This window comes from Lathamus discolor, chromosome 4 (assembly GCF_037157495.1).
Source record: "Lathamus discolor isolate bLatDis1 chromosome 4, bLatDis1.hap1, whole genome shotgun sequence".
Taxonomy (NCBI): Eukaryota; Metazoa; Chordata; class Aves; order Psittaciformes; family Psittacidae; genus Lathamus; species Lathamus discolor.
The window spans coordinates 6,303,765-6,315,770 of NC_088887.1; the positions used below are offsets into that span (position 1 = coordinate 6,303,765).

The 12,006-nt window shown below is 42.3% G+C and overlaps 1 protein-coding gene across 2 annotated transcripts in view; it reads right to left on the bottom strand.

Annotated features, from left to right (window-relative positions):
• GSK3B (glycogen synthase kinase 3 beta) overlaps positions 1-12,006 on the bottom strand; it is a 151,355-nt gene that overhangs the window by 22,801 nt on the left and 116,548 nt on the right. For both annotated transcript variants that reach the window (XM_065676115.1, XM_065676116.1), the window contains exon 8: positions 7,853-7,948. In XM_065676115.1, the coding sequence (XP_065532187.1) occupies positions 7,853-7,948 (96 nt within the window). The remainder of the gene's footprint in view (positions 1-7,852; positions 7,949-12,006) is intronic.

The following is a 12,006-nucleotide window of genomic DNA, read 5'->3' on the forward strand; positions in this document are numbered from 1 at the left end:
TCTGACTTTCAGTTCATTGACATTCTTCAGACAGACTTCCCATGCACGACACGGAGCTCCGTCGTCTTGGTCTAATTAAGCCCCAAAGCCAAAGCTTCACAATGTTACACCAAGGTGCTCTTCTAGCCAGCGTGTATTAAAAGACATGATTTCATGCCATCAACCCCTGTGCGTTCTGCATGCAGATTGTGAATACTGCTCGCATGCTGTGCTCCCTAAGAAAGCAGAGGCTTCTGAAAATGACATCTGTTGCTAACGCATCAAGTTTGTGACACCATGGTTAAAAATTTCCTCACCGGCTTCAGAGACTCATATGCTTTGCCAAGAACCACCCACACCACCAATTCAGGCTGACAGTCTGTGCACATCTCCTTTCCGTTTGTAAGCACATTTTTGATGGCACATGAACATTAGGTAAGAGATAAAGCTCCTCCCTTCAACCAAAAGCTTGTACTGTTTACAAGTGAAGCCGTCAGATGCAGGACACGACCCTCATATCAACTTTTTAAATCTGCAATCACACAATACGATTACCACAACTTTATGACACGAATTATGCAAGTTTAATGTAATAAAGCTTATGATAAACATGACACATTAATAAACACAAAAGGAGAGGGAAGAGACACATGAAAGACAGCTCTGAGCTCTACCTGACACAAAGCAAGCCAAAGCTGTGGCTGCAACTCTGCCCTTGGGACTGGTCTTGTTCCAAGGGCCTGAGAAATTCAGAATGGGATTTCTGAAATACACCGTTTGGCTATGTTGAAGTGCCTAAAACTCATGAGATACAAATGGAAGTTAAAAGAAGTCCACGATAGAGGCTCTGGTGTTGGGAATTATTTCCAAAAAGCAGCTAAGAAATAGCAAAATGCCTTTTTAGTTAAGAATGCCTGTCAGATGGCACTTAGATAGGGGAAAATGAAATAAAGAGAGAAGGGTTAAGTGGCTTACAAATGAGCCAACAGAGAACTGGGAACAGGACCAGGAACCTGTCTCCAAAGCTACTTCTTGTTGAGACCACACACTTGTTACTGGGCTTCTTCCACTGAAGACCCGGTGGAGACAGAACGAGCTAGCGTTTATTACCCAGTGCATGTGCTCTGCTTCTATCAAGTTCTAAAGGAAAGCAACAAAGCTAAGCAGAACAAAACAGCTCCCTTCTTCTCAGAGAGAATCCTCATAAACAGATCTCTGGAAACACTCTCAGCCTCCATATGAGAGCCGCTACGAACAGCCTAGACAGATGTGTTGCAGTGGGACAGCTAAACAGATGGTACATTGCAGAAGACACGTTAAACTTAGCATCTGATTTCCGTAGTTGCACTGATGCAAATCATGCCTTAATGCTACATTCATGCTCACTCATTTATTGTTAAGCAGTTCTTTCTTTACTGCATATAAATTGGGCAGAGGCAGGGTAATTTACCACCCAACAAACCTGGCTTCTTTTCTCATGCTTTAGATGAAGATAAGAGATTTACACTGTCAAAAACCATTGCTCCTACAAAAGGAACTGGAAAACATGAGCTTGCCAAAAGAACTTGGGTCCTTTTTCTTTTAAGTTAGTCTCCAGCAAAGCTGTTTTCACTTTTTGTCTGGAAAGTCATTACACTCTAAGTGAAAAACAGAACTGTACTCTTCAGAAAGAGGTCAGGGCACGATTTCACAACAGGCACAAATCACCACCAGCGAGTGCGCCCTTCTCCTGGCCACGCACGTCTGCCCTGGTCCCTTGTCCCAGAGCTTGCAATCTGAGCTGAATGGTCAGCCAGGTGAGAAATGCGATTCAAATCCTGAACATTCATGTTACTTAAGAGGTTTTTGCTACTATATGAACAACAATGCAGAAGGGAGGCATCAGGAATATGCAGGTGGGAGGCAGCAAACTGACCCTGCTCCAAGACGGATTTAGGCCATCTAACTGCACCCAACGAAACATCACATCTCCACTGTGCCTGTGTAGTTCTACAAAAGATTGGACCCCTATCTCTGAAAGAAAAGTTTGCATTTTCAGCTTCAATTCAAATGCAAGTCCATTTACCGGACTTCTGACAAAAGAATTTTCGCTGTCTTTTGTCATCATTTATAATTAGAAGTGACAAAATGAGCTGCCTATTTCTACATTTTACTGTTTGGTATTCCTCGAATCTACAGTATGAGCAGTCACTTTGGAAGCCTGACAAGCAAAACAATCTGCTTAAAAACCAGACAAGAACCAGGAGAGCAGGAGTAAGACGGGATGAAGACATAAAACTGATTCTGGAGGGCGGAAAAACATGGTCATGAGAGAGAGACCAGACTCTTTACGTCCCAGCCCCAGAGGGTGGGGAAGACAACAGGACTGCCTGCTATAAGCACAGAAAAACATTCAAAGTAAAGCAATTAGTATGGTAAATGTATACAAAAAATACACACACATGGAAGATACTCAAATATTTACCAAATATTTTAGAATATGTGCAGGAATTATTTAATAATACAGGCAGAAATAGGGATCCTAAAGTCAACATCCAGAGCTACTGTATCATACAACCAACTGTGGTTCTGCATAAACTTCAGCTGCAGCCAGGAGTGGCTAATTGCTTTGGAAAAGTGCCAGAAGGGATGAGCTAGAGCCCGAAGTTTCATCTTAGATGCTGTTTCCCTCTGCTATAATAATTTAGCTTGAAGACACAGACAGAAGAGCACCCTGAACAGCAAAAATAGCGAGGGAATAAAAAAGAAAGAAAAAGGAAGCACTTATGAAACTGGGAGAGACCCTGCCCTAATCTGCTGCAACTTTCTTGGAATGGCAAAGTGCTGCAGAGAAAAGTCTTTGTGTGTTCATCCACAAGAGCACACTGCAGAAGGGCAGAGATGCTCAAAACCGATGTAGACATGACAGTTTCTCTCTCTCGTCCACTGTTAAACAAATGACTTCTGTCTTCTTCCGTCTCAACACTGACTTGGAAATTATGATTCAGACTTCAGCTCGCTATAGATTTGGGGATGGTGAAAGAAGCCATTCTTTTGAGTACGCTTAAGCTTATCTCACCAACTATGTATTTTAAAAGTGCTTGCATTCTTAAACAATCTGGCATGTATCTTCAGACCAGCAAAAACAAAGGCCACTAAACTACAGCACGCTTAAGAGATGCACTGTCCATTTTAAAGAGCTGCCTGCAGTGGAAACTCCTTCCACATCTCCACAACAGAGACAAGGCAGAGGTTATGATTTGACTAAGGAAAACAACCTTTGCTGATATAATCTGTTGCGTTGTTCTGCCATCACCAACCATGGACATGCTTGCAGCTCAGTAGATAAGTCAGGCCATTAACAACAAACGTGGAAGTATCTTGGGTGGGGAAAAGAAAATAAATCCACATGAGTCATCTCCCCCATGCAGAAAAGACCTAAACTACATAATTATATTGCATTTGCTATGATCTTACTCAAATGAGATCCTTCACTAGCTGGATGCAAGGAGAAAGGCGGGCCGGCATACATGGACATTTTTTCATGTTTCTGGAAATAATCACAGCGCTGTCTTTGTTTTTCAAAGCCCCAAGGATTTGAGATCTGAAGGTAGCATCTGAGTAATGCTAGGATAAAGGCCAGCTGTACTGGGGCCATGGTAAGCAACGCCTATCTAACATAAGCTTATGAAGCATGCATTTAGACCTTTTGTCAGCCACCCTATTGTCCCTGCCCCCCCTCCAAAAGGGCTGAAAAAGGCCTCAGAGAAAGCTAATCTCCAAAGCCAAACTTCGACAGCCCTGCGATGTACAACCTTGCACTTGATCTCAGATTTTCTTCTTGGCTTTCCAGTCACACATTTATAAAATATAGATGCTTAGTCAGAAGAGAAACAAGTATAAAGATCAGGAGCAGAGATCAGAATGCACTTCCAAGAAGAAGCAAGGCTCAAGGAACTGAGGCAGCTGAAAGACATGGAAGGAAAAGTTCTGACCTAGTAAAAAAGGCAGCAGCAAAGCCTCCAGAAAGGATAGTAACTTTTATTCACTTATGTTGTGGTTTAACCCCAGCCAGTAACTCAGAGCCATGCAGCCATTCCACTCACCCCCTGCTCCGGGCAGGATGGGGAGGAGAATCAAAAGAATGTAAATCCCACGGGTTGAGATAAGAACAGTCCAATAACTAAAATATCATTATTAGGAGTAGTATTACATTATAAGAGAAATAACAAAGGGAGAGAATATGAAAGTAAAAAAGGAAAAAAACCCATCAATAAACCCAAGCGATGCACAATACAATTGCTCAACACCTGCTGACCGATACCCAGCTTGACCAGGGCAGCGATCTGGGCCTTCCAGGTAACTTGCCCCACTTTATATAGTGGGCATGACGTGCTCTGGTATGGAATACCCCTTTGGCTAGTTTGGGTCAGGCGTCCTGTCTCTGCTTCCTCCCCGCTTCCCCTCCTCCCTGGCAGAGCATGAGACTCAGGAAGTCCTTGGTTAGACTAAACATTACTAAGCAGCAACTAAAAACATTGGTGTTATCAGTGTTGCTCTCAGACTAGAGGCCAAACACAGCACTGCACCAGCTACTGGGAAAGAGAAAAATTACTGTTACAGCTGAACCCAGGACAAGTGAGCTGATACAGCTGGAAAAAACAGACAGGTAAACAATTGTGTGCCTAAAAGCCTACCCATATTTTTCCTGATTGCATCAGTCAGTCAGAAGATATTTCCAGCCCTTATAAGACAAGCCCTTGCTTCTCTTACAACTTTATGCTACTTACTCGCTGACCACGGCAGACAGGCAGTAGGATGTACCGCCATGAATACAAAATATTCTATACTAAGTGAAAACAAAGGAAGGTCGGGATGAAAAAAAACAGCTACATTACTAAATTAACCACTCTGGTATTCTGAGAAGAACCAAAATATCCCAAATTCCTCCTCTGGGGCTGGGGTTGTGGTGTGGGGTGCCAGAAGAGAGAAGTCCCATTTTGGAAGAACTATTTAAAAGATTCCTGGAAAGTTCAGATTCTCTTTTCTTTTGTTAGCCAGGGACACAGTGAACTCCCATCATCATCTGCATCATGCGCAGAACTGGTATAAAAACATGCATGGGCTTGGGCAACACAGAACTATACTGGAGGGAAGACAGAGAGGCCTCTGTATGTTTTATACTGAGAGATTCCAGCTCTTAAGTTGCAAAAGTATTTCAATTTCAAACTGTCAACAGACTGAAAAACCAGTCCAAGAACAGCTTGCACTGTGAACTTGCATTATTGCTGCAGCATGGGAAGATACTGAGTGCTAGCTTGACTTCTCTCCTGATCTATGAAGAAGGACCACAGGTAATTTGAAATCTCTGTCTTCATACTACTACATCACTTTGAATATCAATACTGTATTCGGATGATACCAATCCATTTCTACTGAAAAATCTAAGATACATCTATCAAGGCAGACTTCAAATTTCCACAAAACTGCTCAAAATTCCAATTTAGGCCTGAAACTGAATGAACCTGAGAGACAATATTCCTAAGGACGACTCAGGGAATACTGACTCATCCTTATTTGGTCTCAAACGATTTGCCCAGCTCTTTAAAAGAGCCCAGAACCTATTTCATTCTGCTACAGCACCAGCCGCCGTTCCGCTTCACCGAGCACGTAACAGCAAATGTAGCAGATCAGACCACCAGATGGTAAAGGCTTGCGCTTTTGAGGCTGAAACCTGAAGTTCAAGTCCTTGCTGGCAACTACCTGTAGCACTCTAGTTACGTGTATAGTTATAATAAAAGAAACGTGAACTTTCACTTCCTCAGTCATTCCTTTTCTGCTCATTAGACAGCCGGGTCAGCAGTGCTTTTTCTCCCATGCTTTATGGAAGCTACAAGAGGAGGCACATGCCCACTGATGTGCCATCACATGTTATGCCAATACAGCTGGGTAAGGAAGACCAATTCTCTGTAACACTACCACTTAAATCCTTCAGAGCTCATCATGCTCCAAGTGTTGAAAGGAAAGGATCTTTAGAAGTAATACACTGAGAGGATGAGTACCATTACCAACACCATGCTGGATAATCCATTTTGCTAATTTAGCATTTGTAGAATTAGAAAAGTACAGATCTTATAAATAAAGTATCATGTAACGCAATTGTAATAAGCTGGTTTAAATGCTCTTCTACACCCAGCCAATGCCAGAAAAGAGTTGTGTGCAGAATGACTCAAGAATGAAAAGCTGTGTTGCAAGTACAGCTTCCCAAAAATGATTCTGCCCTAACTGAGAATGCAGATTTAATCTTGTGGCAAGCTCCTCTCAATTTTTTGTAACTGACTTTGTTTCTCTTGTGATCCTTTAGAATGACCAAAAAAACATTCATATGAAAGAAGAAAGACTCCAGAAGGAAGTCTCCTTTTTTTTTCTTAAAGCTTCTATTTGCTAGATGATCTCTGCTGTGGTCTAAGTGACCATCACGTGCATAGAGATTCTTGAAAGATGATTCAGGCAGAAGATGAGTTGCATAGCTAGCTTAGATGCTTGCTTAACTGTGTCCTACGGGTCATCTCCGCACTCCTACTCCACTGCATACAAATTTAACCCATTCCCCATCCAAACACCTTCACTGCAGGAATTCAGATGTGCCCCTAATATTCAGTACTAAGTCTTTTGGACTTATGACTTTAATGCTGATGCAATTCAAAACTGCAGAGACCACTCCGAGGGATTTCATTTGCCCTAATGTCTTCCCTTGTTAATCAAAAAGCCTTGCTGGATTTACTGACCTCTTATACTATTATAAATCATTTAAACGACTTAAAGAAACTCTGATATGGAAATGCAAATGAGAGATCAGTGGGTAAAAGGAAAATTGAAGTGGCACATAACTCATTGGAGGATCTGTCACAATAATAGTGACTACCAGTACCTGGCCTGGCATGTACCCATCAGGTACCTGCCTGCTATCAATTAGCTCTAATGAGTTTATCCAGAGTTTCTACTACCACAGAGCATTTGGTCCAAAAGAGTCTGACCTGGACATGTGCTCCACTATGAATGCAAGCCTTCCACATACACACACTGCTTTCTTAGCAGAAGAAAACCTGAGTCTTTAAGATACGATGAGAATATACTGCAACTATATCAGACATTTCTCAAGCAGCAAAGAGAGAATGTTAACTACTCAGGGTTTAATTGCTTAAACCTCTATATTTAACTTATTCCACAGCCAAGAGGCTAATTAAACCATTAATTGTTTCATCGTCCTAAGTCAAATATTACTCATTCCTTGATATGTGGAAGATGGCTCAATTGTGTGGCAATGTATTTATTTCAGTACTAGCAGTTTACTCTTTGATCACAGAGGTTATAATATTGTTTGCATATACTGCAATAGTGTCTCCTTGTGAAAGCTAGTTAGCCTTAAGAAAGCAAAGCCAACCCCCTCAACAGCACCCCTATAGGAGTACAAATATAATAATATCTATGACAGAAGCAGTTAAGAAAGTGGCTGTCAGCCCATGTCACATTATGTACCAGCATTATGAAAGTGTCACATATTATCACTGGAACATTCTCTCATTTATAGGTGACTTTTGTGAGTATCAATTTATAGCATGACAGGATTTAAATATACTGCAATCTGCTATAGATATATTACTAAAAAAACCCCCTTCAACACCTGTAGGCAACCTCAAAAAACCCCAGACCAACAGATATTACAGTGCACTGCTTCAATAGCTTCTTCTCCTTTTCAACATCAGAAGTTACCGGGTCCTCAGCTTAGTTAGAGTGCCCAGTTTAGACTGAAAGCCAGTCACCAAGCCACTGAACTCCTTCAATTTTTACTTTGAGGCCACATGTCTTTATTAGTCAGTTCATATAGACTCACCTTAGTCCATGGATGTGCCTTAATCTGAGGGAATTTGAATTCAGTATAGTTCGGATTCATTTCTCTAATTTGCTCCCTTGTAGGCGTTCCCAGAACCTAGACGGGAGAGAATAAAAAAGGCAAATCATTTAGATATGTTTCACAGTCATATGGTAATGGAGAGCTCAGTATAACCCATCATACATTGAGACAACTGAAGTCAATCTGTGTACCTAGTAAGTTAATACAGCGTTTAGAACAGAACAACCGAACTTCTGCAGAACTGTTTAAGTTGGAAGGAACCTCCCTGTCCTGGGGGCTTCTGATCCAACCCCCCTGGCTCAAGCAGGGTCAGCTGGAAACAGTTGCCTAAGACCATGTCCCACTAGGTTTTTACCATCGCCACAGAAGGAGACTTTACAACCTCTCTGGGCAACCTGCTCCAGTCTTTGATCTTCCTCACATGAAAAAACAGTGGTTTATAGCATTCAAATGAATTTTCACTCATTTTACTTCATGCCACTGCCCCTTGTCCAGTCGGCAGGCACCACTGAGAAGAGCCTGGCTGTTTCTTCTCTGTTCCCTCCACCAGGTATTTTATACACATTGATAAAACCCCCCGAGCCTTCTCTGCCTCAGTGCCAGCTCTTGCAACCTCTCCTATGACAGATGTTCCAGGCCCTTAATCATCTTTGCAGCCCTCGCTCCAGCTTCAGCAGCCTCTTGCTTGCAGTTCAGTTCATACTCCAAGCCAAGTGCCGAAAGTTTAATTATCTTCCACAGCCTTTCACAAAATTCAAGCACCTTTCTCAAACTCAGTGATATTTCAATGGGGAAGAGAGCTCACTCTAATTAGTTGTAAAACAGTACAGCCAAACACATTCTGGGACTGCAGCTCGCTGCATATGGCCGATGAAGGATCAGACCAGTAGCACAGACTGCATTTTACAAGTCATGAACCTCTGACGAGCTTAAAAGATCAGCCACCTACTGCTGAGGGGAGCCAGACAGGTTCTCTCCCCACCCCAAACTGCGTGGTTTTAGCTGTGGTTCCCCTTCCCAGTGTTTCCACATGGAAGATAAACTTAGTTTAAACCCAACCTGGAAGCACCTAAAATGCATACCAGCCCTGGTCTACTTTTACAACTTTGTATTTCTCATTCCCAGAATCTGTACAATGTTATTTTTACATGCAAATGAGTAGTTGCAGGAGAAGTAACACACAATCACACACCTCTTTGTTGGGGTGGATAGATTTTGAAAGGATTTTGGAAATCCCCTCAGGGAATAAGCCGGACATATGGCATTAGTGCTTTCTGTTCAGTTAGCACTAAGCATAAAAGGGCCATTGCCTTCTACCTATATATAAAAACTGCAAAGCCTGTTCAAGGAATCCTGTTGTTTTCTGCTTGCACCCAGTTACTGGGTATCCTTTTGTTCTGCAGACAGAAGTGAAGAGGGCTGCAGGCAGAGGAGCCACTCCTCTACACTGAGCTCAGGTTCATCTTCCTATTGGAACCCTACAGCCACGCTACTCTCACCCTGTGACAAATCCCTTGCCACAGAGATTAGCATAATGTTACCACCTCATCTCATGAGACTGCACTGTCACCAGCAGGAAACGAATGATCTACAACATGACGTTAGCTAGCACTCTACCTTACTGCTTGATAAAGAAGCATTTGATTACATATTCTGGTACCGAACATTTTCATTCTGCTAGAATAGTAGAGATTACACAAACGTACTCTAAAGACTCAGGTAAAGGGGGAAAAGAGCAAGTTAATTGCTGTTTAATTAATTTGTGCAACAGAGGAACTATCATCAGGTATTATGAAAGGAACTTGGCATCTATTATTTACAACACGAGCTGTAAAACACAAAACTAAAGCACCTACGCACAAAGCAATCTTTTGCTTAAACAGTAGCAGCAGAGGAAATAAACCCTACAGCTTGCTCAGGCACTTGCTTCTCGGATAAGAGATTTAACTGACAAGTATGAAATGAATGATCACGTAACTCCTACCTTCCCATTGCTAACTGGGATTTAAGTCCTACCTACTCTCTCTAAAAGGGTTAACTTCAGAGCTGACAGGAGAGTTTTCTGTGCATGTCTGAAAATGCTGCTTTGCTCAGGTGGTAGAAAAGGGGGTGTTTGCAGGGTTCTGTAGATTCTGCTCAACTTCCAAAGGAGAAAGAGTTGACAGGAAAACATGCCCTTTCCCTGCTGGTTTTCTGTCTGGCACTGGCCACCCTGCAGCCAGCCCTGCCAGGAGGGTGCTACTCTCAGAGCTCTGATGACCATCAAAGTTTGCCAGCTGTAAAAGATGCAATTTCATTCCTACGAATATTATTTTCATCCTGGTTCAGGACAAAAGCCACTTCCAAAACCTAGGAAGTATATTTGGTTAGTTAAATTAACTTCCTGAACAATTAGGGATAACGTGTATTGCTCTCCCACCCCATTTGTAAAGGTTAAGTTTTAGGCTTCCCTAGTATAAACAGGTCTTCGTAAAAAGCATGGTTACCTTCTTTACCCTCTTCCTCCTCCTCCAAAATTCCTTTAATAGCCTTCCTGAGAAGAGGCAAAAAAGCAGTTGGGGTTTTTCTTTAAATATAGCCAAAATTCAGCAAACTGCCTCAGTTGCCAAGGCTGCTCAGAACAGAAGCCTACATGGTACAAGTATCTTCATTTAAAGCATGCCTGTAGCATTAGAGAGAACTCAGATGAGATAGGCAAGGGCAATGTCTCTTCATACACTATTTCACTAAGACACAGCTGTAACTCCATATGATTGTCCCTGCCCATGGCAGGGGGGTTGGAACTAGGTGATCTTAAGGTCCTTTCCAACCCTAACTATTCTACAATTCTATGATGGAAGGGAGCAACTCTTAAGAACAGGCTTCTAAGCAACAGTGCTGAAGGTCTCATGAATGCTTAGAAAAACAGGTACTGAAGAGAGATCATGCTAGCTGAAAGAAGAAATCACCTGACCTTTCAGTTCCATAGCAGCCTCTGACACATGAAGTAACTACAAAAGGAAAAGCGACTTAGATCAGCCACTCAGTGTATGTACTTTATTCTCTGTGGATTCTAAAGTCAGGTTGTGCTTCCAGTTTGTACTGAAGGCAGATTAGAGCAAAAAAAAAAAAAAAACCAAACCCTAAAGCCCCTCAAAAACCAACCAAAAAGAATCCCCAAATAAAACAAGCCCCATCCCCACCCCGTCTTCCCCAAAAAATCCCAACCCAAAACCAAACAGAAGACACAGGGTAAATGAAAATAGATAGGAAGAAGAATGGAAGTCTGTGACTAATTCAAATCACAATCCAAAAGAAAAACGTGGGATGAATCAACTGACAAGCTATAAAACTGTACCAGTACTTGACATATCTGGAAGGAATCTTGTAGTGGACCTTTCTTCAATGCACCAACACTGTCAGCTGCATGGTTTTGAAATTGTACCTCACTTACTCACACGGAGTTTTCAGTGTATTAGGAATACATTCAAGTAACCTTGATGAGTAACAGCAATCATTTAAGCTATTGCAAAATTGGGCAAAACTCTCTTCTGAAAGAAAACCCTGTCTGTATGTGACTGCTCTTTCCGTTTGAAATGCAAAGGAGAAGCATAAATTTGCACATTTTGGGCAGAATTACTCCGTGAAACAGCTGCTCTTGCTATACTCTGAAAATACTATGGAGCTGATGTTCCTTGGAGAGAGGTTTCACAGCATCACAGAACTGCTGAAGTTGGAAGGGACCTCTGGAGGTCTTCCGGTCCAGCCTCCCTGTACAAGCAGCAATGGCGAGAGCTGGTTGCCCAAGATCATGTCTAGATGGCTTCTAAGTATATCCAAGGACAGAGATTTCACAGCCTCGTTGGGAAACAGGTTCCACTGTTGGACCACCCTCACATTAAAAAAATGTCATCTCCTTGGGTTCAGGTTGAATTTCACATGGTTTAACTTGTGCCCATTGCCTCTTGTCCTGCCACAGGATGCCGAAGCAGAGAGCCTGGCTCCCTCTTCTTTGCTCCTTCCCTCCAGGTATTTCTGCGCAGGGACTTTCCTGCAAATGAAGCCAACAGCTGAACTAGCTTTGCTCTTCCTTCCCAACTGTCAGAACCATCCTTTGAGTAAAAATAAAGAAACATCTCAGCAAGTGTATTCTC